This window comes from Pan paniscus, chromosome 9 (genome assembly GCF_029289425.2).
Source record: "Pan paniscus chromosome 9, NHGRI_mPanPan1-v2.0_pri, whole genome shotgun sequence".
Taxonomy (NCBI): domain Eukaryota; kingdom Metazoa; phylum Chordata; class Mammalia; order Primates; family Hominidae; genus Pan; species Pan paniscus.
Genome location: NC_073258.2, coordinates 58,561,353 through 58,584,383, shown reverse-complemented (window position 1 = coordinate 58,584,383; position 23,031 = coordinate 58,561,353). Strand labels below are relative to the sequence as shown.

The 23,031-nt window shown below is 48.4% G+C and overlaps 1 protein-coding gene across 14 annotated transcripts; it reads left to right on the top strand.

The window, feature by feature from the left end:
- Positions 1-459: 459 nt before the first annotated feature.
- SLC43A3 (solute carrier family 43 member 3) lies at positions 460-20,963 on the top strand. 14 transcript variants are annotated; one of them, XM_063608164.1, is made up of 14 exons: positions 460-539; positions 1,294-1,358; positions 1,557-1,958; positions 2,277-2,406; positions 3,921-3,967; positions 6,577-6,653; positions 6,886-6,978; positions 10,077-10,216; positions 11,294-11,391; positions 12,857-13,030; positions 13,232-13,348; positions 17,812-17,998; positions 18,634-18,757; positions 20,025-20,963. In XM_063608164.1, exons 3-14 carry the CDS (start codon positions 1,775-1,777, stop codon positions 20,127-20,129), a joined length of 1,476 nt encoding a protein of 491 aa, XP_063464234.1. In that variant the 5' UTR covers positions 460-539; positions 1,294-1,358; positions 1,557-1,774; the 3' UTR covers positions 20,130-20,963. The 14 variants fall into 14 exon arrangements, with proteins under 14 accessions (XP_063464234.1, XP_063464238.1, XP_063464232.1 ...); XM_063608168.1 differs by having other exon boundaries at positions 462-539; positions 1,594-1,958; XM_063608162.1 differs by having other exon boundaries at positions 466-539; positions 1,594-1,958; positions 2,238-2,406.
- The last annotated feature ends 2,068 nt before the right edge of the window (positions 20,964-23,031 follow it).

Genomic DNA, 23,031 nt, shown 5'->3' with positions numbered 1-23,031 from the left:
GCTCTCCCCAAACTGAGCTTTTGGCAAGGAAACGGCCACACAGGCCAAAGAAGACGTCAGCTCACGTGCTCTGGGCTGGAAGGATAGTAAGGCAGCTGCTTAGTAAGGCCTCACGCTGATCACAAGCTCCGATGAGCAATTATATATGTCTTTGATTAATAAAAAATGGGGCAATGAATGAATAGTTAATCAATGCAGTCTGGCGGGAAGGCTCTTTCAGAACCTGGGGGGCGGGGGTGAGGCAGGGAGTCATCTAAGGGGTCTTTGGGAGTGAAAATATGGGGCAGTCCTCCAGGGGATGGTTTCTGAAAAGCCCTCAGTCCTGGTTCTTGGCTTCCTGATTCTGTGGTTGGGATTTTCTTGGCAGCTCTGGGAGTGTGAAACTGGGAGAGACGGTTAAGCTGGTGAGCAAATAGGAAAAATATGTTCCCTGCCAACCCAGCGGTCAAGGCAAAATGCACAAATAGAGTGTGTGTGTCCCTATGCCCTCATGTGCTGTCTGTGTGTCCTCTGGGTGCTGTGTGTGACATTTTCCCTAGGTGGGCCTGAGCGAGTAACAGCATTCAACTAACTTGGTTAGGGGAGGCAGAGGCAAGGGGGCTGGGAGGCTGAAAGGCAGCGAGGAGGGAGGGAAAGACACCGCTGGGGTTCTAGGGGGTTCTAGAGGGAGAAGTTTCAAGAGGGAGAGGTAAAAAGGGCGCGGGAGGCTGTGAGCAAGGGAAAAGAAGAAGGAAGTGATGGAGAGTGGGAGGCCTGCCCCAGCCCCTTCCGGGCGGGCAGGAGGGGGCGGAGGCGAGCAGGGGACTGGGAGGGGCTGCGAGAGGCGCGAATGCGAACCTGGCCCGTGCGGAAAGGGCGCGGAGAGCCCCGGCGCGGAGCAGGCGGGTAGGGCGAAGGGTCCCCTTTCGGGCCCATGGGGCGCCGAGCGCAGCCTGGCCCCTCGGGCTCCTCTGCGGGGAGGGCGGGCCGCAGGCTGGAGCGGGGTGCGGAGGCTGGCGGGGAGCGGCCCCCGGAGGCTTTCCTGGTAGAAGTTGATGCGAGGAAGGGCGGCGGGGACCAGGTTTGCGAGTCCTAGGCGAGGGTCATGGGAGTTGGGGGTATTTCTGGCAGTAGAATGGCCTGCGTCGTGACTAAACTAGCCCTGTGACCTTGGGCAAGTTCCTGAAATCCGTGGGAGCTTTTGTTTCATTGTCAGTAAACTGAAGATAACACCAACTTGGCAGCGGGAGTTTGTGTCTTCTGTATGAAATCTCCCTGCCTCTGCACCTGGTTGAGTTGCTGTCATTATTTTAGGGGACGGTATTCAGAATTCGAGCGCAGGAGCTCCGCTTCTCCACCTGCTCCCGGGGAGCTATTGGGTAAGTCGTTTATCTCACCTGTGACTCCAAGTGGCCATCAAGACCTGCCTCTCTACTTGCCACGTGGTTACTCAAATGCAGTGCCTAAGATGATGTATTGGAGTATTTATTCCCCACATTTGCTGCCAGCGGCCATGATCATCCTGCCTCTTAATGCACCTCACAAATAACTCTAGTCTACCTTTCCCTTTCCCGCAGGCCTCCTCTTCCAGCAGCCTCTATCTTTATTCTACAGGATCCAGAGAATCACCCGCTGATGGTTTTTGCCCAGGCCTGAAACAGAACCAGAGAGCTACGGGAAAGGAAGTGCTTGGCTTGCCAGAGGAATTTTCCAAGTGCTCAAACGCCAGGCTTACAGCGCCTGTGATCCGTCCAGGGGACAAAGTGGGATTTGAAGATCCACTCCACCTCTGCTCATGGCGGGCCAGGGCCTGCCCCTGCACGTGGCCACACTGCTGACTGGGCTGCTGGAATGCCTGGGCTTTGCTGGCGTCCTCTTTGGCTGGCCTTCACTAGTGTTTGTCTTCAAGAATGAAGATTACTTTAAGGATCTGTGTGGACCAGATGCTGGGCCGATTGGCAATGCCACAGGGCAGGCTGGTAAGGGCAGGGATGACTTTTCTAAGGAAGTTAAGTCTGGTTCCCACGTGGTGGCAAGGAGCAGGAAGGACTCTGCCCCCTGCCCACCCCTCTTTCTATGATGAGAGGAAGGGTCAGCAGCTCTCACCCCACTTGATCTGGGAAGTGCCTGGGAGGGAGGCACCAGCTCCTGAGGGGTAATTAGGGGCAGCCACATTTCAACTCAGCTTAAGGGACAAGTTTGCGACCGACAAGCTGTCTGAGGTGGAGGGGAGCCCAGCCTGTGTGCTCATTTGGCAGGAAGGCTGGGATGCATGGGAGACCTTTTTTCTACTCCAGACTGCAAAGCCCAGGATGAGAGGTTCTCACTCATCTTCACCCTGGGGTCCTTCATGAACAACTTCATGACATTCCCCACTGGCTACATCTTTGACCGGTTCAAGACCACCGTGGCACGCCTCATAGCCATGTAAGTCCCAAAGGCCCAGCCCAGGCAAAGGTGGGTGAGAGGAATCCTTCAGGCAGCAGCCTAGCTTGGAGTGAAATCCAGAGTCAGACAGCCCGGCCACCCTGCCAGGCACCACACCTGCAGCTCGCTCCCAGCAGCTGTTAGGAACAGCCCCAGGCAGCGGGACTCTCTCTAGACTTGCCCACTTCACCACAGCCCCACTTCCATTTCCTTACCTCGTTCCCTGCTCTGCATAAATGTGGCTTCCCTATCACGTGCTGAACTGAGCCGGAGGCCAGGGTGACTTCCTGTAAGGGCTGGCTTGGAGCCAGGGTTACAAAATTAGCAAAACCTAAAATTGCTCTTCTCTTCCTTCACCCCAAGGATCCTTGTCCTCATCCCCTGCACAGCCTTACATCCAGGTTGCCCAGGCTTCATCCTCATCCTCCTCACCGCCCCCCCTCCCCACCCCAACAGCCAATCACTCCCTAGGGGCTTAGCTAATAGGAAGTTTCTTTGGTATTGCCACTGGTGGAATTTCAGGTCCCTTCTGACTGGAGGGGAGACTGTGGGGGTTTCCTGTGCAGATGAGTCAGAAGGTTCGGGACGTGATCTCACACACAGTGTGTTGCTGCATCCTAATCTCGTGCTCTGTGGCCAGGCTCAGTGGTAATCAGTGGCCTGCTGGGGGCTGATACAGCTCAGAGCAGGTGCTCCCAAGGGAGGCACATGTGAGATTGGCTGTCAGAGAGAGAGACGGGAGGGCTGGCTGGGCCTGCCTTTCCGGAAATAGCCAGAGTAAAGACAGTCCCTTACAATTTAAGCCTTTGGATGCAGAATGACTGTACCTCAGTCCTTCTTGGTCCTTGGCTCCCTGCTACCTCCCCTTTCCTCCCCTTCCTTTGTCCCCTCCCTCTTCTCCAGCCTTAGGATATTGCTTTTTTTTTTTTACTCCATGCCTTACAAGACCCCCAAATGCTAAGGGAGCCTGATAACCTTGGGACTGTAGTCCTGAAATCATAGCACTCTGAGCTAGATCAGTCCGATCATTTCTTTTTATAGAAAAGGCTCCTGAGGCCCAGAGAAGGACAGCGCCTTGCCCAAGGTCACAGAGTGAGGAGGAGTTAGAACTCAAGGCCTTGATTTGCAGACCAGGCACTAACCCCTTTCTCCAAGGGGTTGGGCTGTTGGGGCTTCCAGGTGGGAGGACCTTCGCTTTGCCCATTCTGTCCTGGCTAAGTCCCAAGCCACTCACATCGTCAGCTGAGTTCATTGTCCAAGACTTTCCATGCTAGCCTTGGGCCTAAGAATGAGCAAAATGCACTGTCCATGAGGTCAGGACCACATCTCAATCTCATCGCGGCTTCTTGCGCCTGGTTTTGAGCCTGGGGCTCAGAGGCATCAGTGCCCGTTGCATCCCAGGCTGAGGGTGCGGTCAAGTCCTACACTTGTGGGCTGGCCGAGCAGAATCATGTTTTTTCTCCCAGGTTTCTCCCTCCTTGACAATATTCTGCTTTTCCTGTTATGTGTTTCAGATTTTTCTACACTACCGCCACACTTATCATAGCCTTCACCTCTGCAGGTGAGTGCTGTCAGGTGGGTGGGAGGGATGCAAGCTCAGAGGCACCTGGTGGCTGGGGCAGGTGTGAGCAGAGGGCTATAGGCAAGACATACAGACCACATGGTTATTCAGAGATCTGCAGCTTGAAAGAATCCTGGAAGGATCTTGAGCTATTGCTGGTCTGTGAAAACAGTTTGTTGAGAAAATGTGAAAAGCAAGGATGATGGAGAGGGATTACTTCAGAGAGTAGAATTTATTCAAAACTTTACATCTGGCCAGGTGCAGTGGCTCACTCCTGTAATCCCAGCACTTTGGGAGGCTGAGGCGGGTGGATCATCTGAGGTCAGGAGTTCAAGACCAGCCTGGCCAACATGGTGAAATCCCTTCTCTACTAAAAAAAATACAAAAATTAGCTGGATGGTGGTGCGCGCCTGTAATCCCAGCTACTCAGGAGGCTGAGGCAGGAGAATTGCCTGAACCCAGGAGGCAGAGGTTGCAGTGAGCCGAGATCACACCATTGCACTCCAGCCTGGGTGACAAAGTGAGACTCTACCAAAAAACAAACAAAAAACCCTAAAAAACAAAACAACAACAAAAAACCTTTACATCCTTCTCCTATGTGTTAAAATGTTCTCTTTCTCTTTTTAATGAAATGATTATATGAATGACCATTTTGAAAATATCCTTACTTAGCAGGGTAAAAGTTGACAACCCTATTGTACTCAAAATCTTTGTTTTAAAATTTCACCAGTCTGTTAAGTCTGGAACTCCAATCTGGTTTATTTTCCACCACCCTTCCACCCATTACACAGAGGAGAAACTGAAGCCACAGCAGGACCCCTTGCAAAGACATGTCCATGGCCACAGAGAAAGCAAGTGGGAGGTGGGCCTGATGTGCAGGCCTCCTGATCCCTCACTCTTCTTTCTCTCATTGCCTTGGTTATGGTGGCCACGAGATGCCTCCCAATATTCCTTCCTAGTGTTAGACCCGTGGCTCAATTTTTGGTTTAGGAAAGAAAGTACATTACTCTTGTGTGTGTAAGCTATGCTAAAGCCGACAGCATCATGAGATTGTCTGCACTCATGCTGGGCAAACACAGAGGCTGAGTGTCTTTGTTCACACAGATCTCATGAGATGGCCCAGCACCTCAAACCAATTATTTCAAACCACTCTCCTTATCAAACCAGCATCATCTACTCTAAAAGCCTGTAAATGATTTTTAAGCAACTGAATGTGGAGGTGGTGGCTGGGTAATGTTTGACTCGTGCTTGCAAATCGTCTGAGCAACAATCCTCCTCTTCCTCCATAATATAGGGCTTTTCGGTTTTGAAAAAAGCATTGAGCCCATAAGGACTCTATTGTGAAAGGAGTCTCCAACCTTTAGTAATAGGAGAGATGTACGTTTTATAAAGACAGAAATTGAATGGTAAACTGTGTGAATACTCTAAAATTAGCTCTTGGCAGTGCTTCTTAAGGTATAGCACGGTAGTTAAGAGGATGTTAGGGGCACACGCATACTACGTGAACTACACTAACAAACATCAAATCACCTGGTAGAACAGCTATTCCCTTTTTATTTCTCTTTCAGTCCTTCTGATTTCATGAAAGAATGTCTTCATGTGGGGCCAGTGTGATTTTAACACTGATGGGAAGAGCAGGTCTTAGGCTTTGAACATTCTGAGGTCAAATGCATCCAGCTACAGTTGAATAACATTGTTTTCCTTTCATTGTATTTATTTTGACAGTTTCTTTCTATTCATGACAAGCAATGCCAGTGTTTTCATCTACAGTAGTGATATAAAGTGTCCTTTAAAAATAGATACTTTTTTGGATAAAAGTGAGTCAACTTAAAACATTTTAGCAAATAATAGGACAGGCATAGGTTGTGGCCAGAATAATGGTGGGCAGAAGTCTGGTTTGGGGAGGAAGAATTTGTCAAGGGTTCCCCTAGCCCAGCTCTTGAGCTTTTTTGCTGTGGTCTCACACTTACCAGACCTGTTATAACCATTTGTTTGCATGTCAGTCTATTTAATGGCAAAGACTATCTGATTCATCTTGCATTTCCAGTGCCAAGCACAATGCCTGGCACCAAAGAAGTGCTCAGAGTTTAGTGAACAAAGAAAAGACCATGGTCCTTTTCTCACTCAGTTCTCATAGCACCTGAGACAGGAAGAGCAGGAACTGTTGTTCCCATTAAACAGATGATTGAAGCTCAAGGCCAATACCATGAATTAGGGAATGGGCTAGAGGGTTGAGCCAGGGACCTGAGTCCAGGGTCTTCTTTTCCAGGAGTGTCAAGGATGAAAGGGAGAGGCAGCTTGTGGTTTACTGAGGGAAGAGAGAGGTGGCTTCACTTAGAGCTCTGCCTCTGTCTGTAGACTTCCTGGCCTGCCACAGACTGAGGACCAACTTTGGTTGGGAAGAAGGTGGCTCAGAAGACTTCCACAGAGATATCTGGGGAAGCCTTGGCCAGTATCCTAAAAACCCTTGAAGGACGCTGGAACGCTGGCTAGAATTGGGGCCTGGATACCAGGATTGTTGGGAATTTGGAGCAGGTGGGAGCAGAGTTTGGGGCTCCATGTTTGGGTTGCACTATGACACCACCCTACCTCTGACTTTGATGGTCCAGGCTCAGCCGTGCTGCTCTTCCTGGCCATGCCAATGCTCACCATTGGGGGAATCCTGTTTCTCATCACCAACCTGCAGGTGGGAGCCTTCCCTAATCCCAGGCACTCGGCAGGGTGGAGGGAAGGTGGAGGGAAGGAGAGACCCTTTTCTATAATTGGCTGCCTCAGATGGGGTTGGCCCAAGCTGAGGTGGGAGCTCTAGCGGTGGAGGGTGAGTTTGGGTATAAGGAGGGTCTGCCACATGCTGGGTGCTCAGGAAGTATCTGTTTCATGAATAAATAAGTGATCCAGGCTAGTCCTATCATCCCCAGATTGGGAACCTATTTGGCCAACACCGTTCGACCATCATCACTCTGTACAATGGAGCATTTGACTCTTCCTCGGCAGTCTTCCTTATTATTAAGGTAAATATAGCAACAGCCTACATTCACTGGGCACTTGTATATGCCAGACACTTGTCTTGTGAACCTGCATTATTTGTCTCCATCAACTCGGTGAGGTAGGTACTGTGTTACCCCCATTTTACAGATGAAGCATTTGAGTCTCTGAGGTTAAAAAGCTTGTTGAAGGTTCTGCAGCTAGTAGCCATGATACTGGAACTTGAACCCAGGCTTGTCGGTTCTAGAGCCTGAGCTTGTAACCGCTAAGCCCCTTCTTCAGACTTGCCCAAGCTTTTGTGGCAGTGGTCATAATGTGCTTGGGCCAGTGTTGGGTAGAGGCTGGGGGACCTTTAGAGTGGGGCGTTTGCTACTGTGAGCTTCTAGTTTGGACAAGAAGGTGGCAAGTGGCTAGTGGGTACAGCAGGGGCAGACACAGAGGCTTGTCCAGCTGTCCCAGTGGCTGATGTTGGGGTATCAGGGGATGAACTGTTGCCAAGGCTATTAGAGGTCAATCAACAACCATTCTGTCTTATTCATTGCGAACAGTTTTATCTGGGCAGTGACCCGCTTAGCCCAGGGGATGAATCCTGATTGATCAAAGCCAACCATGGCAATCCATTTACCCGTTGCTAGTGATAGGTGGAGGTCAGCATATGATCCAGTCCTTTTTAATGAGATAAAGGGAGTGTATATAGTGGAAGATTCAAGGGGACTTTTCTTTCCTGACGGAAGGTGAAAGCAGAGTAAAAACAAAGTCTTCCTCATTGAATGTTGCGGTGTGAGGATGTGATAGCTGGAGTTGTGGCAACCATGCTTCAATTATGAGGCAGCAAGCTGGAGGACTAAAGCCAGCACACCACAGATGGCTGAGTGAAAGGAAGGGAAGAGTGTGGATCTCAAGCCATCCAACCTGGGACTTCTCTCTGGGCTTAGTGTTAGCTCACAGGCAGTTGGCACTGCCTGCAGGTTATGGGGGCAGAGAAGAGGATCTCTGGCAGTCACCACCTAGACATGAGTCTAGCTTAGTCCCATAAGCTTTGGAGGTTTGGAGGGTTATGCAGAGACTGAGCCCCTGAGGCACTCAAGCCTTTCTACTCCTGGCATAAGAGTCACTTTCTGGGTTCTCCCTCCTTCCCCTGGAGAACCCAGATGGCTGCCTCATCTTTCTTTCCTCTCTCTTTTTTTTTTTTTTTTTTTTATTATTGAGTTGGAGTCTCACTTTGTCTCCCAGGCTGGAGTGCATTGGTGGGATCTTGGCTCACTGCAATCTCTGCCTAGTGGGTTTAAGCAATTCTCCTGCCTCAGCCTCCTGAGTAGCTGGGACTATAGGCGTGCCACCACACTCAGCTTATTTTTGTATTTTTAGTAGAGATGGGGTTTCGCCATGTTGGCCAGGCTGGTCTTGAACTCTTGACCTCAAGTAATCCGCCTTCCTTGACCTCCCAAAGTGCTGAAATTACAGGCATGAGCCACCATGCCCAGCCTCTCTCCTGTCTCTCTAGAGTTGGAAGGGGAAAGGGAGCAGGAACAGGAATTCTTAGTTTAATCTGACTTTGCTGCTGCTTACTCTGTCAATTTATTGAGCAATTCACTGCACCTCTCTGGACCTCAACGTCACTCTCTGTAAAATGGGAGGAGGTTGGGCTAGATCGGTGGTTTTCAAACTGAGCTGTTGAGGAACTTAGGAATTCTCTTTGATGTCATACCAGTCACCAAGGAGAATAAAGAGGGAGATGACTGGCAAGCTCCCCATTGGTGTGTTTTGTAAGATGAATTTTTGTGTAAAATTTTCTTTGAACAAAAGGCCTTTGCTGTCGTTGGGGGAAAAAAGGCACTGGGCTAGAAAATCTCTAGGGAGCCACACAAGGAGGCTCCACCGGCTGTGGGATGGGTCATATGAGGACTCCTCTACTGCCGGGTGTGTCTTGGGGTGGGTGGGGGCGTGTGTGTACCAGGTGTCCCTAATCAGCTTACAGGATGGTAGGTGATGGCTTGTACTAGGACTCCTTAGAAAACAGGGTTCCAGCCCCTGCCTCTTCTGCTGATGTTTTTGTATGCAATAAAATATACATAACATAAAATTTACTATCTTAACCTTTTTTTTTTTTTTTTTTTTGAGACAGAGTCTCGCTCTGTTGCCCAGGCTGGAGTGCGGTGGCAGGATCTTGGCTCACTGCAACCTCCGCCTCCCGGGTTCAAGCGATTCTCCTGCCTCAACCACCCGAGTAGCTGGGATTACAGGTGCGTGCCACCATGCCCCACTAATTTTTGTATTTTCAGTAGAGACGGGGTTTCACCATGTTGGCCAGGCTGGTCTGGAACTCCTGGCCTCAGGTGATCTGCTTGCCTCAGCCTCCCAAAGTACTGGGATTACAGGCATGTAATCATGTAATCATATCCTCTCACCTCAGCCTCCCAAGTAGCTGGAATTACAGGCGTGCACCACCACGCCCAGCTGATTTATTTATTTATTTTTAGTAGAGATGAGGTCTTGCTGTTTCCCAGGCTGGTCTCAAGCTCCTGGACTCAAGCAATCCTCCTGTCTTGGTCTTCTAAAGCACTAGAATTACAGGCAGGAACCACTGAGCTCGGCCCTGCATAGTGCTCTTAAAGTTCATCCATGTTGCAGCATGTGTCAGAATTTCTTTCCTTTCCTTTTTTTTTTTTTTTTATTTGGAGGCAAGGTCATGTTTCATTGTCCAGGCTGGGATGCAGTGGCCCAGTCATGGCTCACTGCAGCCTCAAACTTCTGGGCTCAAGAAATCCTCCCACTCAGCCTCCTGAGTAGCTGGGACTACAGGTGTATGCCACCACACCCAGCTAATTAAGTAAAAATTTTGTAGAGAAGGGGTGAGGGTCTCACTATGTTGTCAAGGCTGGTCTTGAACTGGGCTCAGGTGATCCTCGTGCGTCCCAAAGTGCTGGGATTGTAGGTGTGAGCCAGCATGGTTGCCTCTTTCCTTTTTTAAGGCTGAATAATATTCCATTGTGTGTATAGATCACATTATGTTTAGCTATTCATCTGCTGATGGACCCTTAGTTTGCTTCCATCCTTTGGCTATTGTGAATAGTGCTGCTGTGAACGTGGGTGTGACACTGACTTTTTCCTTCTCCTTCTGCAGCTTCTTTATGAAAAAGGCATCAGCCTCAGGGCCTCCTTCATCTTCATCTCTGTCTGCAGTACCTGGCATGTAGCACGCACTTTCCTCCTGATGCCCTGGGGACACATCCCATACCCACTGCCCCCCAACTACAGCTATGGGTAAGGACTATCTGGTGATTGTGGGCCAGAGCCCCTCATTGGCCCTAGGGTGGGATGGACAGGGCAAAGCAAACCTATCACAGGAGAGGAGGAGGACTGGAGCAGTGCATCTGTTAGCTATTGCTGCATAACAAACTGTCTCAAAACTCAGCAGCCTAAAATGTTAAGCATTTATTATTTTTCACAAGTCTGTGGGTAGCTGGCTAGTTCCGCTGATCAGGGCCAGATGTAGATGATTTTGACAGGGCTCATTCATGCATCTGATCATTTGGAGGATTACACGGGGGCTGGCTATGCTAGGATGGCCTCACTCACATAGGTTTGGAGTGACAGGGATGCCTGGGTCACGTGGCTGTCATCCTCCAGCAAGCCAGCGTGGGCTCATTCACACCGTGATTTCAGGGTTCTGAAAGAGTGCAGAAATGCACAAGCGTTCTTGAGGTTTAGGCTTGGAATTGGCACAACCACTTCTGCTGCATTCTTTTGGCTGAAGCAGTTCACAAGGCTGGCCCAGATTCAGGGCATGGGGAAATAGAGCTGCAGTCTCATTCAAATTGGGGGAAATACAGAGGAGGTGAAGAAATGTGATCATTTTTGCAGTCATTTGCCACAAGGAGTAGAGGAAGGGCTTTCCTTTGCTGCTCACTTACTAATTGTCAGACCCCATGTGCTCTCTGATTTCATCCTCACAATAATCCTCTGAGATATCCTTATCTCCATTTTCTAAATGCAAAAAATGAGGCTCAGAAGGGTTAAGTCTGAGCCATCTTTCTGTTGCTAGGAAGAGGCAGAGCTGGGATTTGAACCTGGGCCTGCCCTACTCTTTTCATGCTTCCTAAACTTTGCTGCTTATTAGAATCACTAGATTCACATAGAGATCTTAGAAAAGGAAGCCTGGCTCTCACCTCCAGACATTCTGATTTAACTGGTCTGGTCTGCAACCTGGGCATCAGGGTGGCTAAAAGGTGATTCCAAAGTGCGGTGGAATGTGGGATTCACCATACTATTCCCTCCAGTCTGAGTCTTAGGTTCGGCTCACAGTCCTTGGCCTTGCTGGTGGGGCTTTTGTTTCCATAGCCTGTGCTCTGGGAATGGCACCACAAAGGAAGAGAAGAAAACAGCTGAGCATGAAAACAGGGAGCTACAGTCAAAGGAGTTCCTTTCAGCGAAGGAAGGTGAGCCCTGCTGGCTAACCCATCTCTCCTCCAGACCCAAGCCTCTCCTTGTGCCTTTCCTGGCCCCTCACCTCCAGAGCTCCCCCAGGGACCCAGAATCAGGAAAGGCAGGACAGAAAAAGGGCCTTAGGCATCTTCCCAACCCTCTCACTTAATGGAGGGTCCAGGGCTTTCGTCTCTTTTCTGTCCCTCTTTTCTCTATTTCGCATCCTATCACTTCCCCACCCCTTGAAGCCCGCCTTCCATGGGTTGCCTTCCCTTCCCCCCACTCCTCGGTTCTGCCCTCTTCTGTGATGCCATTGCACTAAGTCTGGTACAGTGCCCCCATTTCTCCAGGTCTCCTGGGTCCGCCCTCTCTTATTGTCCCAACTCTATCACTGCTTCCTTTCCTTCCTCTCTGTTCCGCGTCTTTGGTTACACACATCACAAACCGCAGCTAGCTACAGTAGAAATAAGAACGGGGTGGGAGAGGAGATGGGAGATGCAGGTCGAAGGACAAAAAGGAGCAGATGAGCAGGATGAACAGGCCTAGAGATCTAATGCACAGCACGAAGACTGTAGGTCATCAAACTGCATTGTGTTTGGGACTTTCCTAAACAAGTAGATTTTAACTGCTCTTGCCACAAAACAGGTAGAAATGTGAGATGATGGATATGTTAATTTGCTTAACTGTAGTAACCATCTTAGTAGCTATATGTATCCTATGACCTCATATTGTATATCTTAAATATACAGAATAAGTTTTTTTGTTTTTATTTTTACCATCTGACAATTGGATCCAAAACATGTATTTATTTATTTATTTTAAAGAAAGAAGAATAGGGTTCTGGGAAGCTTCCAAAATCAAGGGAGGACATTGAACTTGCCAGGGTGTAGGACCTATTTTAGATTAAGTCCGTCCTAATCTAAACTCATGGCCGGTCTGCCTTGTTAGGAGGAACCATCTCATTGGTTAACCTTGAGAGAGGAAGAGAACACTGAATTCACAGTCCCATCTGGACCATGAAGATTAGGGTAGAGGAAGATTTCCCAAAGAAACTCAGGATACTGGTATCAAAAGAAAGGGAGGTGCTGAGGAGCAGGTTAGAACAGAGTATCCACACTCATTCTCCTCTCCCTTCTGACTTTCTCCTCTCCTTGTCGTTCCTTTCACCTTTCTTGCTGAGAAAGATCAGGAAGGTATTACTGCAAGAAGTGTCATTGACCAGGCTGTGAGAGACAGATCGGATTTCAATAGACAGAGAAGAACACAGAGGGTCATCCAAGGTGGTAGGGCCAACATGACAAAGCAGGGAGGTGGGGATGTGTGAGTCCGAGGCAGGTGCAGAGCATGCCGGGTGAGTTCTGGGAGCCAAGGGTAGAAGGTGGGCCCGGATCTGAAATGTTCCATTGAAGCCTCCACACTCCCCATCCTACCTGTCCACTTTCCTCGTAATTCACGTCCAGATCCTCCTCTCCCCATTAGAGACCCCAGGGGCAGGGCAGAAGCAGGAACTCCGCTCCTTCTGGAGCTACGCTTTCTCTCGGCGCTTTGCCTGGCACCTGGTGTGGCTGTCTGTGATACAGTTGTGGCACTACCTCTTCATTGGCACTCTCAACTCCTTGCTGACCAACATGGCCGGTGGGGACATGGCACGAGGTATGTGGTAGGGCTGGGAGGTAGCCCATCTGCATGTCCCAGCTGGGAACACAGAGCCTCCCAGCAGGGCTGTACACACCAGAGGAGGGTCTGATGGTGTGGGGAGGAGGGACGTGCAGACAAGGGTAAGGTGGGAGAGTCCCTGCCTGGAAGGGAGTTTTGGAAACTTCTCATCAACCAACCTCTCTCTTCCTTCTGCAGTCAGCACCTACACAAATGCCTTTGCCTTCACTCAGTTCGGAGTGCTGTGTGCCCCCTGGAATGGCCTGCTCATGGACCGGCTTAAACAGAAGTACCAGAAGGAAGCAAGAAAGACAGGTGAGATGCGGGGGAGGGCAGGGGCTGGTCAGGGAACCAGGAAGGGAGGTCTTCATTTACCCCATGACATCTTCTCTCGCTCTTTTTTTTTTTTTTTTTGTGATAGAGTCTTACTCTGTTGCCCAGGCTGGAGTGCAGTGGTGTGATCTCAGATCATTGCAGCCTGCACCTCCTGGGTTCAAGAGATTCTCCTGCCTCAGCCTCCCAAGTAGCTGGGATTACAGGCATGTGCCACCATCCCCCACTAATTTTTGTCTTTTTAGTAGAGATGGGGTTTCACCACGTCAGGCTGGTCTTGAACTCCTGACCTCAGGTGATCTGCCCACCTCAGCCTCCCAAAGTGCTGGGATTACAGGCGTGAAGCACCATGCCTGGTCTTCTCTTTTGTTCTTAACCCTGTCTAGTTGCACTCATTCGTTCATTAAAACACTAGTCACTGAGTGATAGTTATGTGTTAGCCATGGTGCCAGACACCAGGGATTCAATGACAGACAAGATAGATGTGTTCTTTTTCTCAAGGTATTCTTAGTCTAGAGGGTGGAGAAAGGCAGGTAGTCAGGCAGTTATAATCCGTGAAGCAAACCCACAGGGGGCCATGGGGGGCACAAAGAAGCGCACATAATCTGTTCTAGGTGAGGATGGGATTGGTGTCAGGGAAGGCTTCCTGGAGGAAATGGCACCTAAGCCAAGACCTGAAGGATGAGTAAGGAGGGAGGAGATGAAGAGGTGGGGCCTTGGAGAGTGGCCCAGGAGCACAGTGGGGTCAAAATGGTGAATGAGAGAGTGAAACATTGAGGAATCTGGGCAGATGAGTCGGGCGGGCTAGGGCACAGAGCACTGGGGAATCTTAGGGAAGTGGCTGGAGAGAGAGAGGTAAGAAGGGGTCAGGCTGTTTACCACATCAGGGAGTTTTGGCCTGATCCTTGGACCTGGTTGGAGGAGTAGAGGTATGCTGAGGTATTTTAACCTGCTGGGTCAGGAGGGACAAAAGTAGACTAACATTTTGCATACTTATTTCATCTATCCCTTCCTCCACCCATGCACCTACTTCTCCCACACCTGCTAGAGTTTTCAAAGCAAATCTCAGACATCGTATCATTTCATCCGTAAATATTTCTCTATACCCGTAAATGTATCTCTAACAAATAAGGCCTCTTTTACTTAAACATCACCATAAAATCATGATCACACCTAAAAAATAACAATAATTTCTTCATATCATCTACTGTGCAGTCACTGTTCAAATTCCTCCAATCATTTCAAATACATCCTTTTACAGTTGGTTTGTTCCAATTAGGATCCATGCCTGGTCCATGCAGTGTATTTGGTTGCTGTGTCTTCTATAGCTTTTAAAATCTAGAACAGTCCCCCCCCCACCTTTTCTTGTTTATTTGTTGAAGAAACTGGGTCATTTCCCCATATTTTGGATTTGGCGTTGTTTTAATGTGTCATTTAAAAGTATTCCTTTCCTTGGGTATTTCCTGTAAACAGCAGGATTAGAAGCTTGGAGGAAACGCAGTTTAATTTTTTTTTTTTTTTTTTTTTTTTGCCGTGGATAACTCAGCGGTAGAGCTATGGGTTTCCTCTGTTCTCCTGTCAGCAGCCCCTGGTGTCTGTTGTCTTGTTACGATGTTAAGATTGATCAACTGGTTTAGACATTGCGAGTCTGATCCATCCACTATAAAGTTTCCCATCAACCATATACTTAGTGATTTTAGGAGCCATTAATGATCAATGCCTAGGCCCATTATTTCATTAGGATTGCAAAAGGATGCTTTTCTTTTCTTTCTTTTTTTTTTTTTTTGAGACAGAGTCTCATTGTGTTGCCTAGGCTGGAGTGCAGTGGCGTAATCTCAGCCTACCGTGACCTCCGCCTCCCACGTTCAAGCGATTCTCCTGCCTCAGCATCCCGAGTAGCTGGCATTACAGGCGCCCACTACCTGGCTAATTTTTGTATTTTTAGTAGAGATGGGGTTTCACCATGTTGGCCAGGCTGGTCTCAAACTCCTGATCTCCGGTGATCCACCTGCCTCGGCCTCCCAAAATGCTGGGATTACAGCCACTGCCCCTGGCCAAAAGGATGATTTTCTATTTCTATCTTCTGCTTTTAATCACTAGAATTCTTCTAGAAAGAAAAACATTCCTTACTATTTTGTTACCCAGAAATAAATGCTTGGTTTACACATTTATTTACCAGTTTGAAATCTGAGTTGGTGCCCTAGTGACCTTCAGGGATGGCTACTAATTGTTTATTTTATAATATTTCATTTTAAAATATATTTGACATGTTTTAATCTGTTCTGTCATGATTCTTCTTGATGCTCAAATTGTCTCACCTTTGGCCATTGAAAACTTTACCAACCCAGAATCTGTGTCTTTTAGATGAAATCACATTATTTCTAGAGAGTTTCCTTACTTTCTAACACAATTAAATGTTCAGGTCCATTTCACTAGGTGTGTTTCTTGCCCTAGACATGAAATTGTCATTTTTCCCAACTAGCCCTGGGTTTCTTTAATTGGAAATGGTAGAGACTACAGTCTGGATGCTGAGGTTTCTTATTGCTCCTGGGTTGTCACTGCTTTTGGGTTTTGGATAGAGTTAACATATATATAATTTTTTATAAGAAAAATATCATAAATAATACTGATATTTTTATTCAAATTTTTATTTCCTTGATTTTACATTTGTAGCCCTTTCTCTTCCTCTGATAATCTTGGTTCCTAACATATGCATATATAAATGTACATACACATATATAGTATTTTAAATATAATTACTGGTTTTACCAATATTGATGTTACTTGATAACAATACAATTGCTAAATACTGTTGCTACTTCTTTGTTTCCTTTTTTCTGTCCTTCCTTATTCCTTTCTCATCCTTAGGATATATCCCATTAGAGATGTACAGTCAAATTGCCATATTTTCTTTTTTATTTTTAGGGATGAGGTCTCACTCTGTTGCCCAAGCTGGAGTACAGTGGTACGATCATGGCTTACTGCAGCCTTAACCTCCTGGGCTCAAGCGATCCTCTCCCTTCAGCCTCCCAAGTAGCTTGGACTACAGGCAGGCACTACCATGTCTGGCTAATTTAAAATAATTTTTTTTTTTTTTTTGTAGGGGAAGGGTCTTTGTTGCCCAGGCTGATGTCTAACTCCTGGGCTCAAGCAATCCTCTTGCCCTGGCCTCCCAAAGTGTTGGGATTGTAGGTGTGAGCCACCACACTGGGCCAAATTACTGATTTTAAGGGTCACTAATTTGGTATAGAGTTATGTTCATTGGTTTCATTTTATTTTGTTTCTGATTTTTAAAGATTGTTTTACTTGTTTTCTTCCTATTATTATTTTATTTTATTTGTAAAACATTTACATATCAGACATTTACATTTTCCCAAAGGTAAAACTGTGAAACAAGATATATTCAAAGAAGTTTACTTTCCCTCTCTGTTTCTTGTACCCCTTTTCCTCTTCTTTAGGTAACCATTTTTATTTTTTTAAATATAAACATTGTGTAGGTGTATATACATGAATTAGTCGGTTTTCATGCTGCTGATAAAGACCTATCTGAGACTGGGAAGAAAAAGAGGTTTAATTGGACTTACAGTTCCACATGGCTGGGGAGGCCTCAGAATCATGGCAGGAGGTGAAAGGCACTTCTTACATGGTGTTGGCAAGAGAAAAATGAGGAAGAATCAAAAGTGGAAACCCCTGATAAACCCATCAGATCTCGTGAGATTTATTCACTATCACAAGAATAGCGTGGGAAAGACTGGCCCCCATGATTCAGTTACCCTCCCCCACTGGGTCCCACCCACAATACGTGGGAATTCTGGGAGATAGAATTCAACGTGAGATTTGGGTGGGGACACAGCCAAACCATATCAATACATTTCCCTCTCTTTTAGATAAAAGGTAGTATACTGTATACACTATTCTGCAGAGTTTTTTTTTTGATGTAACTCTATCCTGAGGGTGCTCTGTAGCAGGGACCTCTCATGCCTTTTAACCACTGCCTGGGTCTCCATTACATGGCTGCAGCGTAGTTGCCACAGCATTCCTGTACTGATGACTATTTGGATTGTTTCCAGTCTTTTGCTATTACCAGTAGTGTTACAAAGACGATCTGGCTACATGTTCAGGGCGGGGAGGGGCAGATGTGTAGCCTGTCAGGAGGGCATTGCAGTAATCCATGACTGAGTTAATGGTGGTTTAAAGCTAGGATGAGTCAGTGGGGTTGGAGAGAAGTGGGCACATTTGAATGATATGTAGGAGGTGAATGATCAGCATTATTGATGAATTTGAGGTGGGGCATGTGGGGAAAGGATTCGAGGATGACTCCCAGGTTTCTGTTGGGACAGTGGATGGATAGTGGCTCCTCCCCTTTTTCCAATCTTCCTTGGCTCTTTGCTGACTTCTGTTGGGTTGGCCTACAGAGAGCTTCTTTTTCCTCTCTGTTCGCCCAGGTTCCTCCACTTTGGCGGTGGCCCTCTGCTCGACGGTGCCTTCGCTGGCCCTGACATCCCTGCTGTGCCTGGGCTTCGCCCTCTGTGCCTCAGTCCCCGTCCTCCCTCTCCAGTACCTCACCTTCATCCTGCAAGTGATCAGCCGCTCCTTCCTCTATGGGAGCAACGCGGCCTTCCTCACCCTTGCGTAAGTGGCCTTGGGGCGGGCTCTGTGGAGACGGACACACTGGGGCAAAGAGAAGCTGGAGGTAAAGAAATTGGGATGCAAGGCGGGGCCTGGAGGCAGTCAGGTGCGGGAGACTGGGTTTGGGGGCAGGTGTGGAGGGGGTGAGACCAGAGGTGGTGGGAAGGATAGAACATTCATGCACTTGAGCCTTTACATCTGCGGTGCCCTCTCCCACTGTTTTCTACCTGGTGAACTCATATTCATCCTCTGAGGCCCACTTCTGTTTCAGTTCTCCAGGGAAGAGATGGAAAAGTGTCTTCCCTTCTTTGTGCCCTTAGTACTCTAGTCTTACTTCCTTTGCTAGTGCGTGCATTGTCTGGCATGCCATCCATTTACATGCCTGTCTTTTCTTCCCTGGTGCAGCCTGCAGGAAGGTCCTGTCTGTTTGTCCAGGGCCCCGCATGTGCCTTCTCTGGGTTCTGTGGGTCAAATGTCTGAGCAGAGCTGAAGAGGGAAAGGCCAGACAGGTGTGGCTGGAGGGCAGGCCTAGGACAGGGGAGCTGGGGACAAGCGGCCGACAGCCCCCAGAGGCCAGGCTCCTGCTTGGAGGGAGGGTCCCTGAAGCTCACTGGAACCCCTCTGGTTTCTCTCCCCAGTTTCCCTTCAGAGCACTTTGGCAAGCTCTTTGGGCTGGTGATGGCCTTGTCGGCTGTGGTGTCTCTGCTCCAGTTCCCCATCTTCACCCTCATCAAAGGCTCCCTTCAGAATGACCCATTTTACGTGAGTACTGGGAGGATGGGGATCCCTGGCAGGAGGCCTGGGCCTTAGGCCTTGGCTGCCCCAAATCTGGCTGTGATGGCCTGGGTATGTAGCATGGTGCAGCTTCCCAAAGGGTCTGTGTTATTCAAGTATTTGGGGCAAAAGTATTAGTGTGTGTGGGGAAACAGACATTCTGGAGTAGGGTGGGGAATTCTCACGAAACTTCAAGCAAAATCCTGAGACCTCAAAGGTGTGGTGAGTGCAGGCCCACCCTGGCCTCTGCCCTAGGCCCACGCAGAGTTTCCACAGTTGGCCCCAGGGACAGGAGCTCTGTGCTTTCACCTCTGTGTCCTTACACCTGGAGGGATGCTCTGAGGTCCTGCTCTAGGAGGTGGGCATGAGTCTCCTGCTCTTTGCAGAAACTGAGGCTCAAAGAGGTTACTTATGTGTTCAGAGGCACCAGCTAAGGAGCAAAAGTCAACTTTGAATTCTGTGTTTTGACCACTGTACAGCTCTATTTGCCTCATTTTTTATTTTTAAAGCAGCAAATCTTAGAGTAGGAGTTTAAATCCATCACTTGGAGAAAAGAAAGACTAAATGTTTTTTGTTTTTGTTTTGGAGACACGATCTTGCTTTGTCACCCAGGCTGGAGTGCAGTGGCACAATCTCGGCTCACTGCAGCCTCGATCTCCTGGACTTAAGCGATCCTCTCATCTCAGCCTCCTGAGTAGCTGACACTACAGGCATGTGCCACCATGCCAAGCTTATTTTATTTTATTTTTTTGATAGACACTGGGGTTTCGCTATGTTGCCTGGGCTGGTTTTGAATTCCTGGCCTCAAGCGATCCACCCGCCTCTGCCTTCCAAAGTGCTGTGATTACAGGCGTGAACCACTGTGCATGGCCAAAAGAGTAAACTTGAAATCTGAGGCGAATGACTTGATTGTGACATCAGGTGACCTAGTAATCAGCTGTGTATTCTAGCTGGTGCCTCTACCAGCTTCCCATGTGACCTTGAACATGTCATTGAATGCTCGCTAGGCCTCTGTTTCTTTATCTGTGAAATGGGCTTGATATTCCTCCTCTACCCCACCCGATAGTGCAGAATGAAAAGTAACTGAAAGTCCTTCCTCCAGGGCACCATAGTGTCTGGGTGAAAAGTAGAATATAAACTCGGTAGACTTCTGGTCCCTTCATTGGTCATGGAATGGACCAGTGCTTGCTTCATTGAGCAACAGTTCTGTTGTTCAGAATTCCTGGATTTCACCTCACTTCTGCTCTCCCTGCAGGTGAATGTGATGTTCATGCTTGCCATTCTTCTGACATTCTTCCACCCCTTTCTGGTATATCGAGAATGCCGTACTTGGAAAGAAAGTCCCTCTGCAATTGCATAGTTCAGAAGCCCTCACTTTTCAGCCCTGAGGATGGTTTTGTTCATCTTCCACCACCTTTGAGGACCTCATGTCCCAAAAGACTTTGCCTATCCCAGCAAAACACACACACACACACAGACACAAAATAAAGACACACAAGGACGTCTGAGCAGCAAGAAAAGAATCTCAGTTGCCAAGCAGATTGATATCACACAGACTCAAAGCAAAGGCATGTGGAACTTCTTTATTTCAAAACAGGAGTGTCTCCTTGCACTTAGCCTTGGCAGACCCTTGACTCCAGGGGAGATGACCTGGGGGAGGAAGTGTGTCAACTATTTCTTTAGGCCTGTTTGGCTCTGAAGCCTATATGTGCCTGGATCCTCTGCCACGGGTTAAATTTTCAGGTGAAGAGTGAGGTTGTCATGGCCTCAGCTATGCTTCCTGGCTCTCCCTCAAGAGTGCAGCCTTGGCTAGAGAACTCACAGCTCTGGGAAAAAGAGGAGCAGACAGGGTTCTCTGGGCCCAGTCTCAGCCCAGCCACTGATGCTGGATGACCTTGGCCTGACCCTGATCTGGTCTCAGAATCACTTTTCCCATCTGTAAAATTGAGATGAATTTTGGTGTTGAAAGTTCTTCCTGGAGCAGATGTCCTAGAAGGTTTTAGGAATAGTGACAGAGTCAGGCCACCCCAAGGGCCATGGGAGCCAGCTGACCTGCTTGACCGAAGGATTTCTGACAGACCATCTTTGGGGATGTTTTCAAGAAGGGATATAAGTTATTTACTTTGGGCATTTAAAAGAAAATTTCTCTCGGGAATAATTTTATAGAAAAATAAAGCTTCTGTGTCTAAGGCAACTACTGTTTCCATCTCTCTAGGCTTTGGGCCTGGGCTGTGTGTGTGTGTGTGTGTGTGTGTGTGTGTGTTTGTGTGTATGTGTATGTTTCTGAGGAGGCCCTACCCTGGCATGAGAAGAGGGTAGGGAATCTGGCTACACATCTAGTGTGGCAGCTGGACCCAGAGGTGGGGCAGGAACCCTGACTATGATTCACCCCGCTGGTCCTGGGATGTGGGCCCAGAGACTTCCCCAGGAACCCCTCTGCTTCCTCTTCCTCTCCACATCCTTAACTAACTTTAGCAGAACCCTACTCCTCACTACACACCCCCAGCTAGAAGCGCTGGATGGAATCAGAAATTTCTAGTTTGAGTTTCAATTCTGCCCCTCAGCAGCTGGGCAAGCCCCTTAACCACTCTGAGTCACTAGTTCCCCACCTGCAAAGTGCAGTTAATCATTTCTGTCTCTGATGGCGATTGTGAGAATGTAAAGTCATTGCAACTGCCTAGCACATGGTAGGAGCACATGAGGGTTTGCTCCTGTGTTTACTCATGACCCTTGGGGAGGACGGGGGCAAGGAGGGAGAAGTTGAGGGTGCAGGAGGAGAGATGGCAGGTGGGTGGGATGGGAGAATCTGGGGCACACCCGCTGTCTCATTCCCACCTTGCTAGGAGAGGGACTAGGAAAGAACAGTGGGAGGCAGGGGGATGGGGGTGGGAGGCAGGGGGATGGGGGTGGAAGGCAGGGGGCTGGCAGGCAGGTTCATCCATCCATTCATTCAACAAATGTTTATTGAGCACCTGCCACGTGTCAGGCCCTGTCCTGGGTGCTGGGGCTATAAAGATGCAGAAGGGTCTGAAACCCAGCTCTTCCTTCTTCCTGTGGACGTCGGGGTGTAATTTCCAGGGGCCCAGGAGCCTGGGTCTGAGGGCGGACACCAAAGTTCTAGTGGTGTCTATGAGCAGCGTCTAAATCTAATGGATGGATTTGGTCTTGTTACCCTGCTCAAAAGCTTTCAGCAGCTCCCCACTGTCCACAGGACAAAAACCCAGATGCTAGCCTGGCATTCAAGGCTGTCACTAGTGTGATCTCAACCTATCCCCTTCCCTCTTTACCTCCTACCAACAGCGGGGCAGAGCCCATCCCTGTGGACCAAGATTCCCAGTCTCTGGGTCTGTGTGTGCACCAGTTCCTCTGCGTGGGTGGCTCACCCTGCCTCAGCTTGTGAAATCCATCTGGTCTGCTGGGATCCTGCTCAAAATGTCATCTTCTCCAAAAATCATTACTCAGACTTTCCAGCATGTCTGAGTCCCTGGCACTTGGTCACACCCTTCCTGGTGATTGGCATTTGCCTCCACATCATGACCCTCCCACCCCTTGCCTGGGCAGCATACTCCAGGAGGCAAGGTCTGTTCTTGCCTGGCTCTAATTAATCCGTGCTTACCATCCACATGGTACCAGCTAATTCTTGTTGAATGAATGATCGTTGAATGAGTGGATTCTTGTTTTGGCCTCAGAACCAATTAGAAGGAGCCAGAAAAACACATGGGGGTGGGGGAGGTGCAGTGTGGTGCAGTGGAAAAAAACCCTTCTGGAAATCTCAGCTCTGTCACTTACTTTGTCAGCTCTGTGACTTTGGATGGACCACTTCTTTGTCAGTATGGTGGGAGAAATAGACATGCCTCTCTGGGCTGTTGTAAGGATTACAAATTAGGTCGAGCGCTTGGCATGTGGTGGGTTGAACAGATCACAGCTAGCATTACAGATGATATATTAAAGCCAAAAAAAGATGCCTAATGTCCATCAGTTGGTGAACGGACAAAGGAAATATACCATATTTGGGATATTATTTGGCAATCAAAAAAAGTACTGACACATGCTACAACATGGATGAATCTTGAAAACATTAGACTAAGTGAAAGAAGCCAGACACAAGAAACTGCTAATGATTCCATTTAAATATGAAATATCGGGCCAGGGTGCAGTGGCTCATGCCTGTAATCCCAGCACTTTGGGATGCCAAGGTGGGCAGATCACTTGAGGCCAGGAGTTCGTGACCAGCCTGGCCAACATGGCGAAACCCCGTCTCT